We start from the raw sequence: 21,348 nt of genomic DNA on the forward strand, positions 1-21,348 counted from the left end.
TGTTGGAAAAATTGTATTCAATTAAAAAACCATGGCGAGAGTGCACACTCATTACAAACAAAGCAGAATACATTAAGTAAAAGGTGAAAGTCCTTTCCTTCTCCTCTCACTGCATCTGATAACCAGGTGCAGGCACCTTGTCTGAGGCCCTCAGAGCAAGGGTAAACTCGGTGACATAGATTTGTTCCCATTCAGGGGATGGGGGTGGGTGACACTTCTTAATCCCATTCCCCCATTCTGTTTGACCCATCTGCCAGCCTGACAACTGTGAGTGAATACACCTGCCCAGGTGCTGGGTTGGCAGGTGGGAGATGGATTTGTAAACTTCAGAAAGAAAGCCCCCAGCCACATTTTGTTCCCAATGAGGAGGTTGGCAAAAAAGGGAAATGACCTTTTGTTATTGAAATGTAATGATAACAAAGCTCTCTAAAATGATGGGGTTTCCCCTTGTTGCCTTCCGAGGAGCAATGGAAGAAGCTGTGGGTACCTGTGGTGGGCACTTGTTGCTGTGTAACACCCTTTTCTTTCCTGGTGCCCCAACTCCAATTCTGTCCAAGGGACGGGGAGCCCTGCTCAGGGGTGTGAATCTTGACGGACATGTGATTCAGTCCTTGCCAATGAGACCAGTGGAGGCCTTGGGACCTTTTCTTTCTGGTAAGCAATAAGTCCAAGGAGAGGCCTTTTTGGTCCCTTTGGCTTGGGCTGCTGTCTTGTGAGGATGTGATGGAAGGAGCCATGGCAGCTCAGCAGCCATGAAGTGACAAGCTGGGGACAAAAGGCAACACATTGAGGACGGTAGAATGCAAGAGTGGACACAGCACAGAGGTCTTGGCTGACCTCTCTGAGCCATGGTGGAAAAACCCAATTTTCAGAGCTTGGATGGCCTGTTATAACCCCAGTTGCTGGCATGATGGTTCACTTTATGTGTCAACTTGACTGGGCCATGGGATCCCCAGACCAGAGGTAAAACATTATTTCAGAGAATGTCCATGGAAGCATTTCTAGAAGGAGGGGACAGCATTTGAATTGGTGGACTGAGTAAGGCAGATGGCCCTCCCCAATGTGGGAGGCATCATCCCATCTATTGAGGGTCTTAATGGGACAAAAAGTCAGGGGAAGGTGGAACTCAGCCTCTCTGCCAGGCCTGAGATGTGGATCTTCTCCTGCCTTTGGACATCTGGGGTCCTGGTCCAGGACTTACACCAACCCCTGCCGCCCCCCAGTCCAGGCCTTTGGACCTGGAATGAATTACACCCCCTGGCTGTGTCCCTTGTTTGCATGTGGGACTTCTTGACCTTCGAAACCATGTGACCCAGTTCCTATAATAACTCCTTTCATCTCTCTCTCTCTATATATCATATTGGTTCTTTTTCTTTGGAGAACCCTGATTAATACAGCAGGGTCCCATCCCCAGAGTTTTTGATTCAGCAGATCTGGCATGGGGCCTGAGAATGTGCATTGCATTTCTAATGAATCCCTAGGTGGAGTTGATGCCACTGGCCTGGGGACCCCATTTTGGGACCACTGAATTGAACCATTATCAGTTTTTATGGTAGTGGTTGTTACTTGAAGCTAAAAGCATCCTGTTTAATAAAATGGTTTTGCAATTTTTTATTTTTAAATTTTAATTTAATTGTATTTCTTAGGGAACAGATCTCCCTGCCTCTCACATTCCTTTAAAGCATTTGAAGAATTCAGAAACAAAAAGCTACAAATCTGCCGGGACCAGATTTTTGGGTCTGAATGGCAACCGAAGGGGAAAGAATCTCAACAGGGCTGAGGAAGATTGTGTCCAGTTGCAGGGTGCGTGTTTTCCAGATGCCAATGGGGTGGCAGTCAAGGTATGAGAAGCAGCCTGCCATGGTGCAGGTAACAAGGCAGCGGTGTCTGTTGAGAATTTAAATAACAAAACTGACTAGACATTGTCTCTACTTTTATTATTTCTATTGGAGGACAATTCTAAACAATGTCGTTGGGGAAGTGCTCCCTTGAGTCCTGGCATGTTTTGGATTTCTTATGTATGAGCTGTGGAACTGCGTTCCCCTTGGACACACTGTGGCAGGAGAATGACAGCCCCATTGGGGACCTGCCTGAATAATTTAGATGGGAGAACGCTGTCCTTGAGGAAAATGAGATACGGGCAGTGGTGGGGCTCAGTTCTTTGTTGGCTGCTTATAGTGAACTTGCTGGGGAATTCCTGCCCTCCTCATTTTAAAATCTCTGTGCTGATGTTGTCCATACCTGGTGACCTCATGGCAAGAACATGGTTTTGGAAGACACTGGGCTTTGTTTAGCTGCTCAACGTTGATAACAGCAGCTCATCCATCTTTGCAAATGTACTTTGAAGCCTTTTTCATTCTTCTGCATCATTCCCAGAAAGAACAAAGTTTCCAGCAACTCCATATAACAGAGCTTTGCTTACACATAAGAGCAGTTTGATGTAGGAAAGGATACAGGCTCCAACTTGATGAAGCTCCCTATGGCCAAATCTGGGACAATTTAGCAAGGAAATAAACAATGATAATAGTAGATTATGACCCACAGAATAAACAAATACCCACAAGTCCATGCTGAGATAAATAAATAATTGAACAAATAAAGAAATGGGAGAGAAGAGGGCACTTCTCCTTAGAGCAGAATTCCAGTTATTAAATCTCAAGGGAGTAAGAAGCATAGAAAATGACTGCTGGGCCTACATCACACTGATTGCTGCAGGAATGGGCCATGGATGGATGCAACAAGAGTGGGCCAGAAAATGATGCAAAACAGGGCGTTTGCAAGGTCTCAAGGCACCTCCCCCAAAGATACTAATCACAGAGGGAAAAACAGTAACTCTGTAGTGCAGGAGCCTGAAGGAGCCACTTTAACCAAGTGATCAAGGACAACATCGGCAGAAATGGGAGATAACATCATGGATGCCTGCTATGGCGCAGTGGGAAGAGCACAGGTCACCTCTGTGGTATCCTTGTCCCAAATGCATAACCTCCACCTAACCAGGAGAAAATATCAGGCAGTACTCAAAGGAGGGACATTTTTGGGAATAACTGGCCAGTATTCAAGTGTCAAAGTAACGATAGACAAAGACCGAAGAGCTGCCCCAGACTGCAAGGCACTAGGGAGACCTGAGACCAAATGGATATGGTCTCATATGGTCTGTAGATTAGTTAGAAGTCATGAACCAATGTGAATTTCTCAGATTAGATCACTGTACTGTGGTTACATAAGATGTTAGTTTTGGGGAAAGCTGGGAGCAGGTTAAACAGGTACTATTTTTGCAAACTTTTTATAAGGCTGAAATTATTTCAGAATAAAAGGTAAAGAAATAAACAGGTGGACTTTGGAGTCATTCTGCCTCTCTTCAAATCTGGCTACACTACTTACTAACTGTGTGATATTGGGCAAGTTACTTCATTTCTCCCCTCAATTTCCTTATTTGTAAAATGGGGATAAAAAGAGTACCTATCTGGGAGGCCGAGGTAGGTGGATCACTTTAGCCCAGGAGTTTGAGACCAACCTGGGCAACATGGTGAAACCCCGTTTCTACAAAAAATACAAAAATTAGCCAGGTGTGGTGGCGCACGCCTGTATCCCCAGCTACTTGGGAGACTGAGGTGGGAGGATCAAATGAGCCCAGGAGGCGGAGGCTGCAGTGAGCAGAGATCACGCCACTGTACTCCAGCCTGGGTGACAGAGCAAGACCTTGTCTCAAAAAAAAAAAAAAAGTTCCTATCATAGAGGGTTGTAATGAGAGTTAAATGTGTTAATACATGTGTAGTACTTAGAACTCTGCACCTTGGCCCAGAGTAAGGGCTATGCTATTATGTGTAATTATCAGAGGAGACTGGCAGCATCTGCTGATCTTAGGGACATTTAATCTCTCTGTGTGTGTCTCACTGTGCTTCCGGAAAGTTTCTGATGCAGGCCCCTGGACTGATTCCTTCTCCAATCAATTACTCTGGCCTAAAAGCATTTCCCTTTCTACCAGCAGCCAGATAAAGCCAAATTCAGCGCCAGGATCTGTAGTACTACCTTAAGTATTACCCACTTAATGGGACTTAAGTATTACCCAGTTTTAGAGGAATAAGAATAACTTCTGTCTCACGTAGGGTTTCACTGAGGAGATGTCTGCATTGGAAAGACAGAGCTCATGTCACTAAAGAAGCTTTTGGGGCCAGTTTCCCTTATCCCCATTGCAGCCTGCAGACCTTTTGGGCTTGCAGGACCAACATCCCTGATTGGTTTGGGAGGGGTGTATGTGTGTGGATCTGCCTCACAATGGCCTGTCTGAACCCTTATCTGAGGTCACACGTTAGCATTTGTTTGGCCAATAAGACTGTAGCACACACACCAGCTTCAGTCCCCACTTGGCCTTACCTTTGATGTCACAATCTGACCTGTGGGTATTAATCTGGTCACAGCTGCTCACAGACCAGATGGCAAGGTCCAGGGGACTAGCACAGGAAGATGTGGAAGAGAAGTGACCATCAACCCAAGATCAAAGGAGAGGATGGACCTCTGGCGGGCCAGTTCGAGATTCTGGGTTCAGTTCCAGAACCTGCCATGCCGCATCCTCTAGAGCTGTCAGAATTTGAGAGCTTCCCAGTGTTTGAGGACATTAGGCTTCACATCAGGGAAGTGGGAGCTCAACTGGTCAAGAAAGTCAATGCCGTCTTTCAGCTGGACATCACCAAAGATGGGAAAACCATTTTGCGGTGGACCATTGATCTGAAGAATGGTTCTGGGGACATGTATCCGGGACCTGCCAGGCTCCCAGCAGACACTGTCTTTACAATCCCAGAGTCCGTCTTTATGGAGCTGGTTTTGGGCAAAATGAACCCGCAGAAGGCTTTCCTTGCCGGCAAGTTCAAAGTGAGTGGCAAGGTTCTGCTTAGCCAGAAGCTGGAAAGGGTTTTCAAAGACTGGGCTAAATTTTAAGCATGCAAAAATACCAAGGAAGAACTTCTCTTCGATGATAATGTCGAGTGGAAATCATGCTTAATCTGAAGATTAAAGTAAAAAGTATTCAATATTTTTACTCAAATTCTTCCTATTCAAGTTTAATTGATTTTCCTGCTGATGGGTAAATTTTCAGGGAGGGTTCTGAAGCAGTAAAAAGTGTTGTAGTGCATCAATTAGAATCTTTGTCTTTTTCTTTTCTTTCTTTTTTTTTTTTTTTAGCTCAATTTATGCCCTTTATGCTCCATTTATGCCAGGGTAAGAGCCACGTGTAAAGAAATGGGTGATTATGATCATTGGAATTAAATACCCCAATGATTGTGTTCTTGAGACATTTTTCCTTTTCTAAAAAAGTTTGATGTTTTGGGGAAAGAAGTGATAACCATCATTGCGCAGGTGTGCATTCTGCATGGTAACTTGATTCCATGAGGAAACTTTACTATAAGACTGTGGGGTGCTAAGGGAATTGGGCCACAGGTCTGTGGGTGGAACCCAGGCAATAGAGGGGGTGGTGCTGTTGGTGTATTATAATTTCTGATGGTTTCAATTCCAAGAAACTTGGAGGGCTTGGGAGGTGTTCTAGGCCAGTGGTTCTAACTGGAGCATGCATCAGAATCACCGGAAAGGTTGGTTAAAGTCTGGATTGCTGGGCTCCATCTCAGAGCTTCTACTCAGGAAATCTGGGCTGGAGAGAATGCACGTTTCTAACAAGTTCCCAGGGGATGCTGATGGCACCACCCTTAGAGAATTCCAGCTCTGCTTCACTTCATGCCAAAGCTCTCAGTATTGACTGTAACTATTCTATTCTAGGCCAATGAGATGGTGCCATTAATTAAAGGATCTCCCAGAGACAGACCCCACAGCCCTCTGTGAGCCATTTATAAAGTATCCATGCTGTCAGGAGCTTGTGCATTGAACATTTTACAAAATCAGAGGGCAGCCTGGGAGATTTCCCTTCCGGAAGCTCCCTTCACATGCTGTCTGGGAGGATAGGATGAAGTCTGATGCAGCTGATGCAAACTCCTTGTGGATGAGGGTGTGTGTGTTCTTGGTTCACATGTGGTTTGTGTGTACCTTTAACTTGTGGGCTAAATATACACAGTGTGGACACTCTGAAACCTAGAGGAAAGTTTCATCACAACTGCCATGCTCAAACACCTGCACAGTGTGGACACTCTGAAACCTGGGTGGAAGTTTCATCACAACTGCCATGCTCAAATACACGCCTACCAAATAATCCCACCATTCTGTTCTTGGGTATTTTGTTAAGAGAAAAGAAAGCATATGTACAAGCATAAAAGAAACACTCGCATGCCTGTGAATGTTCATGGCAGCTGTGTTGGGAGTAGTCCTAAACTGGAAACAAGCCACATGTTCATCAACAGGTGAATGGGTGGACAAATTGTGCGGTGTCATACCATGGAATATTACCTAGCCATGAAAAGGAAGAAATGATTGGCATACACGCAAACAACAATGTGGATAAATGGCAAAATAATTATGCTGAGTGAAAGAAGCCAGAGAAGACTGAGCACATACTATATGATTCGATTTATATTAAATACTAGAAAACGTAAACGTAGTGACAGAAGAAAAAAAGGCAGTGGTTGCCAAGAGACAGGAGCATAGAAAAATGAGGAAGGATGGGGGGATTATGACAAATGTCATGAGGACACTTGGGGGTAGTGGGTATATTCATTATCTTAATTGTGGTGATGTTTTCCCAAGTCAAAGCATCACCTTGTGCACTGCAATATAAACACATGCAGTTTATTATGTGTCATACAAGCTAATCAGGTTGTTTTTAAGAACCTGCCACCCTCCCTTAGAAATAAGGCTTTTGTGTGGCTGTGTTCCTGAAGAGGAAGGATCAGCAATTCTCCCCTTCTCTCAGAGAGATGAGCCCTCTCACCTCATCTTGGTCTAGTGTTCAGCTCCTGACTATTTGGATGGCTCTGCAGAGGACTTCCTCCATTTCATATTAGAGAAAGGCAGAGTGAGAACTTGTTGCTTTCAAAATATCATCCTGTCTGTGGGAAAGGAAGAGACCATTTGTCCTGAGAGTGCTCTACTCCACAGTTAGATATTGCTAAGGGGATGGGCACGGACTTAGTGCACATCCTGGCTTCTTCTCTCATGTGCGTCATTATAGGGGTGATCTGCATCTTGTCCCTGTCAGTGCCCCCAGCCTGTGAATGTCTCAGAGGCTTCCAATGGATTCTGAGCTCTGTTGTGAGCACTCAGCTCCACCGGCCCAGGCCACTCCCATTCAACCATGTTTCAGTGTCAGGCATGGGGCTGGCAGGTGTTTGGGGTGCCATTGTGCCACATTCCTTTTTTCTTTTTTCTTTTTGTGACGAAGCCTCACTCTTGTCCCCCAGGCTGGAGTGCAATGGAACGATATCCGCTTGCTGTAACCTCCGCCTCCCAGGTTCAAGCAATTCTCCTGCCTCAGCTTCCAGGCCCCTGCCACCATGCCTAGCTAATTTTTGTATTTTTAGTAGAGACAGGGTTTCACCATGTTGACCAGGCTGGTCTTGAACTCCTGACCTCAGCTGATCTGCCCACCTCAGCCTCCCAAAGTGCTGGGATTACAGGTGTGAGCCATTGTGCCCAGCTGTGCCACATTCCTTTTTAAGGGAAATGGCTCACCTAAGCCCCTGCTACCTGGGAGTCCTGCTCATACCATGTGTTAATCATTTGGCCCTGAAATGGGGCTTGCTTAGAGACAGGAGAGTGGGCAGAGGGGTTATGCAGGCTCATGCCTGGGCTGGCATCTGACCTATGACCTATTCTGACTTGGGACAAAAAAAATGACCTGAGCTAACTCGATTCCTTTCTCAAGAATTTGGAACTGGGAAAGCGAGAGCCTGAGCTACAAGCAAGCAGCAAGAATGGAATCGGAGAGGCTGGGATGCAAGGGGTGAGGAAGGGGCTTTGAGGAAGGGCAGCCATGGGGCAGGGGCTGGAGAGATGGAGGGTCCGGAGCCTGGAGTAGGGAGAGAAAGGTGGTCAACAAGCGAGGATTGGGAAGCCCAGGCCTCAGAAACGTGACCGCAAACCCCTCTCAATCTCAAGAAAACGTTCGATGCTGGATACCACGTGAAGCTGCTGGGACTCAGATTCTGGAACCAGAAGCGGAATTTTGAGCCCAGCATCACCATTTTACACCTGCCTGACCACAGGTGGGTACTGAACCGCCTCTTGCCCAAGCTTCCTCATCTGCAAACGGGACCAGGAGCCCTCGTGACAGTGGATTGCTGGGGAGCCCTCATTCGGGCGGCCCAACAGAGCCCCTGGCTGGAAGTGGGCTTCCCGTGCATGTGAGTCCCTTTCTCCGCTGGGTAAGAGGAAGGGCAGGCACTTAGGCTGGCTCCCCACTGCCTCTAGGGACTTTCCTGCTTTTTCTTCTACACTCGGCTGGTGCCCTAGAAGGTCACAAGTGGCTCAAAACACACATCTGTGTTTTGTTTGGTCTACACAAGGTGGGCCAACATAGTGTTAGTAAAGTTTGAATTAGGACATTGTATATAAAAAATTGGATTTCTGTATTCTCTTTAAAAATTGGGTCATTTGGATACACTGAGCCTGTATCCTGCCAGGCAACGGCTGCGGGTGTGGAGCGGATGGGCTCTCCAGACAGACCCAGGCCCCACTCCTCCCCGCTCGGCCTCCCTGGCTCCGAGGCTGAGTGTTGGTGGCTGCAGTTTCCTTGGGCTGGGCCAGCCTTGCAGGGCCCCTGTGGATATTTGTGCTCACGACCGTGGCTCCCTACCATACATGGTCTTACTCTTTGCCTGTCAGTGTCAGATTACCACACATTAAGTGGCTTAAAACAACACCCATTCATTAACTCATAGCTTCTGGAAGCCAGAAGTCCAGGCAGGCTGGGCTGTCGTCTCAGCTCCCATGGCTGACCTTAAGGTGTTGGCCACTCTGGGCTCTTCTCTGGGGGCTTGAGGGGAGAATCTTCTCCAAGCACATTCAGGTTGTGGCAGAATTCACCTTCTTGTGGTGATAGGACTGTTTCCTATCAGCTGGGAATGCTCTCAGCAACTTGAGGCTGGCCACATGGCTCCTCCGTCTGCAAAGCCAGCAACGGTGTGTCGAGCCCTTCTCAGGCTTTGAATCTCTCTGAATTCTTCTGTCTTTATCTTCTGCCTCTTCATGAAAGGACTCATGTGATTATACTGGGCCACTCATAATTCATAGTAAGCTCCCTATCTTAACGTGAATTTATTAGTAATCTTAATTATGTCTGCAAAATTCCTTCTGCCATGAGAAGTAATGCTGTGAAGTGAATGTGTCACCCCAGATTCATATGTCAAAACCTTGAACCCCAATGTGATGGTATTTGGAGGTGGTGCCTTTGGGAAGTAATTTGGGTTAGATGAGGTCACAAGAGTGGTTCCCCCATGATAAGATTAGTGTCTGTATTAGTCTGTTGTCACATTGCTATATGAAAAATCTGAGGCTGGGTAATTTATAAAGAAAGAGGTTTAATTGGCTCATGGTTCTTCAGGCTGTATAGGAAGCATGATGCTGCCATCTGCTCGGCTTCTGAGGAGGTCTCAGGAAACTTACAATCATGGCAGAAGGTAAAGGGGGAGTAGCACTTCACATGGCCAAAGAAGGAGCAAGGATTGGGCAGGGGAGGTTCTACACACTTTAAAACAACCAGATCTTGTGAGAGCTCCATCAAAACAACAGCACCAAGGGGATGGCGCTAAGCCATTTGTGAAGGAGCCACTCCCATGACACAATCACCTCCCACCTGGCCCCACCTCCAACACTGGGGATTCCAGTTTGACATGAGATTTGGTGAGAACACAGAACCAAACCATATCAGTGTTTTTATAAGAGGAAGAGACCAGAGTGCTCGTTCTCTCTCTCTTTTTCTTTCTTTCTTTCTTTCTTTCTTTCTTTCTTTCTCTTTCTTTCTTTCCTTCTTTTCTTTCTTTCTTTCTTTCTTTTCTTTCTCTCTTTCTCTCTCTCCTTTCTTTCTTTCTTTTCTTTCTTTCTTTCTCTCTTTCTCTCTCTCTCCTTTCTTTCCTTCCTTCCTTTCTTTCTTTCTTTCTTTCTTTCTTTCTTTCTTTCTTTCTTTCTTTCTTTCTTTCTTTCTTTCTTTCTTTCTTTCTTTCTTTCTTTCTTTCTTTCTTTCTTTCTCTGTTTCTCTCTCTCTCTCTCTCTCCATTCCCCCCTCTCTCTTTCTTATTCTCTCTGCCAATGAGGATGTAGCAAGTAGGTGAACATCTGTACACCAGGAAGAGGGCCTTCACCAGACTGGCACCCTGATCTTGGACTTACCAGCTTCCAATGATAAGAAATAAAAGTCTGTTGTTTAAGCCGCCTGTCTATGATACTTTGTGATAGAGCCCACACTAAGACAAATAATGTATTCATGGTTGTGATATCTCATCCTAGCCACAGTCCTGAAGACTGAGGTGTAGGATCTTCTTGGAGGCCATAATCCTACCAACTCCCCTGCCTCCACCATCTACATTCCATGCATGTTCTCAAGGTCATCCTCCAGGAAACTGCCCTGATTGAGCTGTTGTCTTTCTCTCCCACAATTTGTATACCTCTCCTTTTTCCAGCTCTGTGTTCTGCCTTTGTATAGGTGTGGTCCTATGTGGGCCACACAAATGCCCTGGCTTATCTGGGACATTCCCAGTTTTCCCCCAGAGATCCCACCTCTTTTCTCTCTGAACAGGGTTAGATGTGCACTGTGCCCTAGGAAGGATGGAGCAAATGGCTCACGGCCCCTGTGGGAGTCTCAGTGAGGTGCGCCTGGCTGCATGGAGACCAGACTGAGATTCTGGATCCTAGGGCAACTCTTAGGGACCTCACGATTTTGCAGGTAATTTTTTCCATTCTCCAAACAAGAAACAGGGAAGTAGGACTGTCTCAGCTCCTATGGGTGGATCTGTTCACATGTGTTTTGGCACAAGTTCCAGGACAGCACCACCAAAGAGGGCAAGGTTTTTATTCTGGAGGTTTTAAGTTAGGGAAGATCTTGGATTTTTAGCTGTAACTTGCCAGTTTCTTCTGTTCACTCACTGACTGAGCAATTAATCTATTTGCCTAAAAAATATTTTTTGAGCACTCATGATGTCTTAGGAGTTAATTACTTTTGGCAGGGCTGATAGTAAGCTGGGATATATGAGGCCAGAATTGGTTCCGATTGGTCAAACACCATTCTGGTTTTCAGTAACCCGTTCTGATGGGTTTTTTTTCCTTTGCCATATGGTTGTGAAACATTCTGGAAATCACTCCTGGTTTGAGGAGTTGGTGGCAAGCAAGCTGAGGTTTCTTTTCTCCTGGAGCTTGTATTTCCAGATGGGGGTTGTGGGTGGGTTGTGGGGAGACAAGCAATAGACAGCAAACAAATAACCAGAGAAGACACTTGAGAAAGGAAGGGAATGTGGCTTCGGGGGCCTGGGTGGCCAGGGAAGGCCTCTCTGAGAAGGGGCTTCTTGAACTTCACACTCTAGTGGCAGGCCCTGGGGCAAAGATGCAACTGCCAGCTGTGGATTTGTGTGGTGATTCCAGGAAATATCCCCTCGGGAGTGGGGCAGTGGGACAGGGAGGGAAGGAAGGTGATACAGGGCATATTATTGAGCAGGTCATTGTTGAGGGGCTCAACCCCACAGAGCAGTTCAGGGAGACAGGATAGAACACCCCTCAGCATTGTCCAGCCCAAGGAAAGAGGGAGTTGCAGAATTTTTAAACTAATCCCCATCAGTCTTTGGTTGAGGGCTTGTGATGATAAATACTGAGCGTCAACTTGATTGGATTGAGGGATACAAAGTATTAATCCTGGGTGTGTCTGTGTGGGTGTTGCTAAAAGAGATTAACATTTGAGTCAGTGGGCTGGGGAAGGCAGATCCACTCTTCATCTGGTGAGAATAATCTAATCAGCTTCCATCGAATATAAAGCAGACAGAAAAACGTGAAAAGGAGGGACAGGCCTAGCCTCCCAGGCTACATCTTTCTCCCGTGTTGGATGCTTCCTGCCCTCGAACATCAGACTCCAGGTTCTTCAGTTTTGGGACTGGGACTGGCTATCCTTGCTTTGCAGCTTGCAGACAGCCTATTGTGGGACCTTGTAATCATGTAAGTTAATACTTAGTAAACTCCTAGGATACTTAGTAAACTAATAGGATATGTATATATATATACATATCCTATTAGTTCTGTCCCTCTAAGAGAACCCTGACTAATACAGGGCTGCTCCTGGGACAGGGGTTTTTGATTCCCTGGGTCTGGGCATTTGAGAGAAAGCCCTCCAGCAGTTGGAAGTCAGGTGCAGCAGACTCTGAAGATGAGGTCCAGAGAAGGATCAGAGCAAGTGCTGAGTCCTGGCGATCTCCAGCAGCGCTTGCATTTGAAGGGGCACCAGGACAAGGCAGTTAGAACTCGAACTCTGGAAGCAGACTGCCTGGGGCTGGATCTTGCCTCATTGGGCAAGTTGCTTTTATTTACTTTATTGTTTTATTTATTTTTATTTTATTTTGAGATAGAGTCTTGCTCTGTCACCCAGGCTGGAGTGCAGTGGCACAATCTGGACTCACTGCCACCTCTCCCTCCAGGGTTCAAGCGATTCTCCTGCCTCAGCCTTCTAAAGGACTACAGGTGTGCACCACCACACCCAGATAATTTTTGTATTTTTAGTAGAGACTGGGTTTTGCCATGTTGGCCAGGGTGGTCCCGAACTCCTGACTTCAGGTGATCTACCCGCCTTGCCTCCCAAAGTGCTGGGATTATAGGCGTGAGCCACCGCACCCGGCCTATTTACTTATTTTTTAATGCATTTTTAAAATTGAAGAATAACATACATATGAAGAAGTCTACACATTCTAAGTGTGCAGCTAACAAACTTCCCCAAAGGGAATACACCCGTGTAACCAACACAACATCTGGCTCAAGAAATAGGGCATGACTGGCACCCCAGGAATCCTCACTCACACCCCCTTCTAGTTACTATTGCCTCCAGGATAACCACTATTTTGACTCTAATGCCATAGACTTTAGTTTTGCCTACTTTTGTGCTTTATATAAATGGGACCATGCAGTGCACACTCTGCTGTGTCTGGTGCCTTCCATTCAGAATTCTGTGTCTGAGATCCATCCACACTGTTGTGCACAGTTACTGCTTGTTTGTTTTATTGCTGAGTGGTGTTCCATTGTATTTGATTGTTTCCAGTTTAGGGTGATTTTAAATAGCGTTGCTGTGAGCCCTCTTGTATATCTATGGGAACAGAAGTCTCATTTTGCCACTTAATATTAGTTAGTGTCTTATCCCAGTTTGCAGTGGCAGCTACAGTGTGGTGTTTTGCACACAGCTGGTGCTTTATAAATGTTTGTGGCATGAATGGAGAGGCAGGGCAAGTCCAGAGGTAGAGGAACAGGCCTTGCTGGGATTTGGTGTCTGGTTCACTGGCCTCTGACCTCCTCCATGATCCTAGACTTTGGGCCCCACTTGCTGGGTTTCAGAGGGAAACTGACAGCCACAGGGCAGAGGAGACAAAAAGGAAGTCTCCCAGGTGTGCCATTAACATGCGCAGCGCTTAACCATGTTGGGAACTACCCGCAGATAACAGCTGAGAATCCTCATTGACTTTTCTTTGAAGGAAAAAAGATTCTTCCAGACCTGTAACTAGGCTAATCACAAGAAACATCTGTGACCTCCTAAAAATATCTGCTTGGTACCATTTTGTAGAGCATAATATTTATATAGCCCAGCAATGTAATTAAATTGATGTTTAGTTAACTCTTGGAAACAGCTGAAGGCTCCCAAAGCGCAGGATGAGATCTGCAGGCAGCCCTGGAATGGGCTGGAAAGGGGCCCTGGGAGGTGTTCCCGCAGGCTCTTGGTGGGGGGTCCTGGAGTGGCCACAGAGACTGGGGGGGCCTGAGGAACTGAGGAACATGCTGTGTTGAGGGACTGCATGGCTCACTCCGGGGCAGTTGGATTATAGCTCTTTCTATATTTCTGTCCAGCAGTCTCTGGAGCGTCATTTCCTGCTGAGGAAAGGTTTTTTCTTAAAGGACTAATCAGAAAGTGCTCTGTCTCAAAGCGCCTTTGCTGTTGTTTTGTAGCCTGAGGAGATGAAGTGGGGTAATGGTGGGTTTTTCTGGAGGGTTTCATGCTTGTTCCTGGAGAACTGCTAGTATTGGTGGGGATCTCAACTGGCAGGGAGTGGAGTCTGTGCTTTCTCTTACTCCTCATCAATAAAGAAAAGAGCAAAGCTGAAGCGAGTTTTTTCTTTTTTGGAAAAAAAAAAATCAACTTTTATTTTAGATTCAGATGTGCAGATTTGTTACCTGGGCATATTGCATGATGCTGAGGCTTGTGGACGACTGATCCCGTCCCCAAGTACTAAGCATAGTTTTTAGGCAAAGGGGCTCCATAGCTTTTCAGCTGGGCAAGTTTCTCACTGGAGCCCCCCGAGGCCTGCAAAGCAGGACTGGAGCCTACTGTGGGCAGGGCCTGGTGTGGGGTCTCCTCTGAAGCCTTGAGATGCCATAAAAACATCAGGCCTTTACAGGGGTGCCTCCAGAGTGCGGTTAGGGGTGGGATTCAGAAGGGCTTCCGGGGAGCTTCAGAAGTATGGAGTTGAGAAGGCAGTCCAGGGACAGTACCCTTGTTTTGGCCATCCTCTTTTTTTGGAATTCTGCTCTTTGCATGAGGAAAAGGGAAAACCCATTGATGTTTTGAGCCCATAAGCATTCCTTTATTCATTCATTCTGTGATAATTACCAAGCAACTACTACCTAATATACCTTCTCGGCCCTGTGCTGAGAATACAGGATGCAAGGCTGAGCAAAATGGACACCTCCTGATATGGTTTGCCTGTGTCCCCACCCAAATCTCATCTTGAATTGTAGTTCCCATAATCCCCACGTGTGGTGGGAGGGACCTCGTGAGAGGTAACTGAATCGTGAGGGTGGGTTCGCCCATGCTGTTCTCATGATAGTGAGTAAGTTCTCATGAGATCTGATGGTTTTGTAAGGGGCTTCCTCCTTCACTCGGCTCTCGTTCTTCTCCTTCGTGCTGCCATGTGAAGATGGACATGTTTACTGTCCCTTCTGCCATTGTTTTGTTTCCTGAGGCCTTGCCAGCCCTGTGAAACTGTGAGTCAATTAAACCTCTTTCCTTTTTAGATTACTCAGTCTCAGGCAGTTCTTTCTAGCAGCGTGAGAATGGAGTAATACACCTCCGATCCTCAGGGAACTCCCAGTGTGGTGCCTTGCTACACACACAGTGAGGGCTCAGGAGGGAAAGCTGAGGGGCTCTTCATAGACTTGGTAGGGGCTTAGGACAGACTTCCTGAGGAACAAGATCAGAGGAATGAGTGAGAGGTCCCTGAGATAGGGCAGAGATGAGGCTGTTCCAGGCAGAAGAAACATCATGTGCAAATGCCCTGTGGCTCACAGAGCACGGTGAGTTCCAGGAACAGAACAAGACCAGTGAAGATGGAGAATGGGGGTCAGTGGCAGAAGGTTGGAGCCTGGGGCCCAGCTTTGTAGACTGAAGCCAGAACTCTGGTAGTCATCCTTACATGATCTGAGACCTGGAACCACCTGCTATGGTGTGGACTCCATGCTGGCCTTATTTTATTCTGGAAAAGAAAGTTGGGGTGGGCAATGGCACCCTTAAGGCTGGAGTTGCCAGAAAGATTTAGGTTTTCTCCCCATCTTGAAAATTGTAACCCCAGACTCCTCCAAGCCCTGATGATGACCATGAAGATGGAGGTGGCTCTATGACATCAATGAAGGGACAGTGAACAAGGACCTAAACCCAAACCCAGCTCCATGAAATTGAGGGCTTCATCTCAGTGTCTGTCTAAGCCACAGCCTAATAGGTCCTTAAACAGACTCAAACGGAGAAATGGCCGAGGGAAGAAGGAAAGCCACCACTTGCATTTCCCAGTGGCGCCGCCTTTTATTCCAAGTCTAAGGTTATCCCAAGGCCACACATATGTGGACAGGGGATGGTGTGCTTGGGTGGGCTGGTGGTGTGGCGCCATGGGAAGTGGTTTGGAAGATGAGAGAACATGGTGCCCAGATCCACAATGCCATCCTTACCTCTCCAATGGGCTCTTGTGGGACCCCTCCACAATGTAGGGATAACTCCAGATGGTCTCTGTTTCCCTTGGATATTTATAATCCTAAAAACAGATCAGTATTTAAAAGTTAATGAAGAAAAGGAAAGTTAGCTCAGCGATAACAATAAAAGGTGGTGTTTTGGGCACATTTGTCTATGTTCCTGGCATTGCATTCAGGGCTTAACAAGTATCATCTTATTTCTTGTCACCACTACTTCTGAAATTAGCTCCATTTCCACTGGGAGGATGAAAACCTGCTGAGGTTTTGGCCTTAGAAAGGTGGTGGTGCTTCCCCCTACTTCCAAACCATGTAATTAAAAATCTAAAAAATAAAACTATGCTAAACCATAAATCAAGTGCAAGATAGATTAACCAAGTTCTGGGCGTTTCTTCACAATGACTAGTTTGATGTGTATTTTGAAACATTATTGTACATAATTGTGGTTATTTTTATGTAAATTTGAATTATATGATTCTGAAATAGTTTAAAATAAAAATAAAGTCTCACTTTACAACCCAAATATGAAATAGAATACCAAGAGATTAAAGAGAGTTGGGAATCTCAGAATTTCAAGGGCCTTAAGATAGACTTGTTTGTGAGCTTTGTTGAAACTTGTCCAAGATGGGGCCGCTCTCAGCTGGTAAAAGGGAGACCCATCACGCTTTGTGTTGTTACTATGGAAAGGTTGGTCTGGACTTCAGTGAGCTGGGATTTACATGAGGTCTTCAGGAAAGTATCTCTCTAATAAATAAAACTGCCATATAGCAAATTATGTTGGAAAAAAAATCCCTCAGTGCCTTTGAATTGTGTGTGGCCACAGTAGGTACTTTCTCTACCTACTGGGTCACTTAGGGGAAGAGAAGTTAAGTGACTTGCATAACAGCACAAGGTCATGGTGGAGCTGAGGTTTGGAAATGGGTCTGCTTGGTTCCAGGTGTCTTGTTGAGAGAGATCTAGTGTTCCTGACCTTCTCTTTAAATTACTTAAAAAAAAAAAAAAAAAAAAAAAAAATCAAAGAGCTAGACAGGGCTTTGAAACTCATTTAATCCAGGGCATGCGTTTTAGAGATGAATGAACTCAAATCCAGAGAAGAAAAACTGAATGACGCAAAACCATGGTTACTGTGCTTTGGTTGGCTTCACCAGTTTTCCAGGGAAGCTCTTGAAAGAGGCCTGAACTCTACTTCAAGCTGGTTCTTAGCCTTGCTGTGTGGTCACCAGGAGGCTACTTGCCCTTTCTTGGTTCAAGCCCCCGCCTCTCAGGGAATCAGGTGGGTTGGATTAGGTGTACTCTCACATTCCTTCAAGCTTGAAAGCTCTCTGTCTCTGATTCCAGCCTCTTCTCATTGATTGAGTTACTTCCCATTGTTTGTTGGGGATAAAACTGGGGTCGTGGTAAGGGGAGGCCCCATAAGAAATGGGGTGGCATAAATGAACCAAGAATGTAGAGGCAATAATTTTTCCAAGGAAAATTTATTTAGTAAAGAGAAAATAAAATTTCTTTCCTTTTTTATTTTAAAGAAATAGCTAGTATTGGAGTTCAAGATGACTGACCAGTGTACAATGAATTTCCATTTTTCTTTATTACAAAGAATCATTCAGAGATGCTCTCCCATTTTCACACCCACATAACACATAAAGCTCAACACACACTTGCACACACATGCACATCAAACATGCCCTGTCAATCAAGCATCATAATGAGCTGAATTAATGAGTTGTTCAAGGCAGACAGCTCTGGGCAGGACTTGGTTATGGCTTTGGTGGGAGTCTCTTTGGAGAAGTCCATTTGGTGGGGTGCATAGGCACAGAACCTTGAAAAACTTTCTGAGATGTCACTGACCAGCTTGGCCGGTATCTTAAATTGTCTCCTGTTTATATTTTCTTCATCTTGAACAACTCTGTGACATATGATTAGTTATAAGTTTTCTCATATCTCCCAATATTTTCTCTGAAGTTAGATTCCAATGTCTTTTTTGAGTGGCAGTGTCCAAATTACTTAGAGCCACAACAACACTGAGTCACAAGCTATCTCAAAACTCTGCAATAAGTTGTGCTAAGGCACAGCACTGAATTATACTCATGGACCTGCGGTCTGACTGAGGATCTGCTAATTCAGGCTGGCTGGGCCCTGCCCCTCCAGTCTCTTATCTCCTTTCCCTCCGTGCTATGGTTTGAATGTGTCCCTCAAATTTCATGTGTTGGATACTCAATCCCCAATGTGGCAGTATTGAGAGGTGGGGCCTTTAAGAGGTGATTGGGTCATGAAGGCTCTTCTCTTTACAAATAGATTAACTCATTCATGGGTTAAGAATTAATGAATTGATGGGTTTTTGTAGAAGTGGAACTGGTGGCTTTATAAGCAGAGGAAGAGAGGCCCGAGCTAGCGTGCTCAGTTCCCTCGCCACGTAATGTCCTGCACGGTCTCAAGACTCTTCAGAGAGTCCCCACTGGCAAGAAGGATTTCACCAGATGTGACCCCTGAACCTTGGACTTCCCAGCCTCCAGAACTGTAAGACATACATTTCACTTCTTATAAATTACCCTGTTTCAGATATTCTGTTATAAGCAACAGAAAATGAACTGAGACACTCCCCTTTAGACCCGTGGCATGGTCCGGGCACATTTTCCCCATGGTGATGGCAGAGGGGAAACACATCATTGGGCTAACATCCCACAGGCCAGAGCAAGAGACATGGCCAAACTCAGAAGCAGGAAGTACAGCATTAAAATGCACATCAGAAGTGAAGGAAGAGAGTGGAAATGTGAAGACAGTCATCGTGGTCAATACCCACTCTGACAAACTTATCAGTTGTGGTGGTTTTAAACATTTGCAAATTCTTTGTTACTCCTCCCATCAAGAGGTGGGATCCAGGTCCCCTCCCTCTGAGCTGGGGTGGGCCATTGTGGCTGCCTCGATGAACACAATGTGGCAGAGGTGATACTGCATGACTTTCTAGGCTTCTGCTGGTTTCTTGCAGACTTCTGCCCCTCGTGAGAAGTTCTGACACCCCAAGGTCCCCATGTGGGGAGACCAGACAGAGATGCTCGGGGATGCCTGGATTCCCAGCGAGGAATCTCTGGAGAGGGCCGCAGACACTGCATGTCTCTGCAAACACATGGGAGTCCCTGAGCAAGAACTGCCCAGTGGAGCCCAGTTAACCCCCAGATCCATGAGCAAATCATCATTCCGGTTTTATGCCACTGTTTTGGGGTGGCTCATTATGCAGTATTAGATAACTGGAAAATCAAGGCTACAGTTTCTAGCAAGGAATGGTGCATGGGGTGAATTGTAGCTCCCCCACTTGCCACCTGGTTGTAACCTTGGATAAGTGCTCTGATGTCCCTGAATCTCAGCTTTTTCATCTGTAAAAATGGGGATCGTGTTCCCTGCCTCCTATGATTGCTGCCAGATTAAACACCTAGCACAGGGCCTGGATGGTGGCAGGTGCTCAGTCAATATTGATGGAGTAAATAACTGCTTACTGCTCAATGGGGCTCATAGGGTGAATTCTGGCTGGGTAGAGCTCGGAGGCCAAAAAATGGGCAGATGGGATGACTGAAACAGTGCTGTGGTTCAGCCTAGGCTACAAATTATGGCCGTTAGAGGCTGTTTGTGTGTGTGTGTGTGTTTGTGTGTGTGTGTATGTTTGTGTGTGTGTGTGTGTGTGTGAATGCTTTCAAATCTTCCTTTAATAAGGAAGTGGAGATTTTTTTTTTTTTTTTGCCCTGTTGCCCAGCCTGGAGTGCAATGGCGTGATCTTGGCTCACTGCCACCTCCGCCTCCCAGGTTCAAGCAATTCTCCTGCCTCAGCCTCCCGAGTTGGAATTACAGGCACCCACCACCACACCTGGCTAATTTTTGTATTTTTAGTAGAGACGGGTTTCGCCATGTTGGCCAGGCTAGTCTCGAGCTCCTGGCCTCAGTGATCCGCCTGCTTTGGCCTCCCAAAGTGCTGGGATTACAGGCATGAGCCACCGTGCCTAGCCCCTTTTGCAGTCTTGATTGATGTGTGCGAAACCCATTTCCTGGAGCTCTCAGGGGAACACTTTTTTTGTGTGCAGATCCCTATTTCATGAAGTTGCAGGGACATAGAATATATAATTTGTTTGGGGCATTGCTTTGAGCAGGCTGATAAAAGTGGAAGCTAAAAAATTAATGTAGTCTCCTCCCTCAGATCCTGTAGCCAGCCTGTTTGGGTTTCTTCCCCATCTCTGCAACCTGAAGGGAAGGATCTTCCTTTTTTTGTCCCATACGATCCACAGGAAGGATCTTCCTTTTAACACACTTGACAAATAACACCCATAAACGCAGAAGGTGCACGCATCCTGTGTTCATCTTGATGAAGTTTCATAAACTACAGGCACCCGTATTTTCATAAACCAACTTCCAGATCCAGAAACAGAATCCCTTCCAGCACCCCAGATGTCCCTTCTCCTCTTTCTTGTCCCTACTTAGTCCCCCAACCCAGGGAAACCACAATTCTGACTTAAAAATAACATTGTTTAGTTTCCCCAGTCTTTGCTGTTCCCATAAACAAAATCATGCACTCTGATTTTGTGTCTGGATTCCTCGGTTCCACACTGTCTCTGTAACACTCACGCATTTGTTGCACATCTTTTGGCTCATTCATCCTCTTAGTTGTATCATATGTTATTTTATGAACATACCACAATTTATTTATCTGTTCTACTGTTGATGGGTAGTTTCCAGATTTGTGTCCCATCTACCTATCTCTCCAGAATGAAACTTATCTAACTTACCTCCCCAGCATGTGGCTTAAATACCTGGAACATTTGCTTGGAACATGAAGGAAGGAAGGCAGGTTCTTTATAAATTCAAATCCATCCTGTCTGGTTGCCCACACTATGCTGAGTGTCCTCACTGGCTGCTCCAGCCTCTCCCACCCAAATGGCCAGACTTCAAGGAGTGGGGGGTGAGAACCCTCTCCCTTGTCTGTTCCAACGGCCAGTGCCTGAAATCTCACCTCAGGAGGGCCCTTCCTTTCCCACTGTTAAAATACAACACCCCGGCCGGGCGCAGTGGCTCACGCCTGTAATCCCAGCATTTTGGGAGGCTGAGGCGGGCGGATCACGAGGTCAGGAGATCAAGATCATCCTGGCTAACACGGTGAAACCCTGTCTCTACTAAAAACACAAAAAATTAGCCGGGCGCGGTGGCAGGCGCCTGTAGTCCCAGCTACTCCGGAGGCTGAGGCAGGAGAATGGCGTGAACCCAGGAGGCGGAGCTTGCAGTGAGCTTGAGATCGCGCCACCGCAC

At 46.2% G+C, this 21,348-nt stretch overlaps 1 protein-coding gene and 1 long non-coding RNA gene across 2 annotated transcripts; one reads left to right on the forward strand and one right to left on the reverse strand.

The window, feature by feature from the left end:
* On the reverse strand, positions 1-21,016 carry SCP2D1-AS1 (SCP2D1 antisense RNA 1). Its single transcript, XR_008516826.2, has 3 exons — positions 20,832-21,016; positions 16,048-16,130; positions 1-765 (listed from the first exon to the last, which is right to left on the reverse strand). It is a non-coding gene; the product is annotated as an SCP2D1 antisense RNA 1 (long non-coding RNA).
* SCP2D1 (SCP2 sterol binding domain containing 1) lies at positions 4,325-5,027 on the forward strand. The gene has a single exon (XM_002830002.4). It carries the CDS (start codon positions 4,465-4,467, stop codon positions 4,933-4,935), a length of 471 nt encoding a protein of 156 aa, XP_002830048.3. The 5' UTR covers positions 4,325-4,464; the 3' UTR covers positions 4,936-5,027.
* Positions 21,017-21,348: the final 332 nt, after the last annotated feature.

This window comes from Pongo abelii, chromosome 21 (assembly GCF_028885655.2).
Source record: "Pongo abelii isolate AG06213 chromosome 21, NHGRI_mPonAbe1-v2.0_pri, whole genome shotgun sequence".
Classification (NCBI taxonomy): Eukaryota; Metazoa; Chordata; class Mammalia; order Primates; family Hominidae; genus Pongo; species Pongo abelii.

Excerpts from the sequence above, each read along its gene's own strand:
- SCP2D1 (XM_002830002.4), top strand. The coding sequence starts at position 4,465 with ATGTGGAAGAGAAGTGACCATCAACCCAAGATCAAAGGAGAGGATGGA.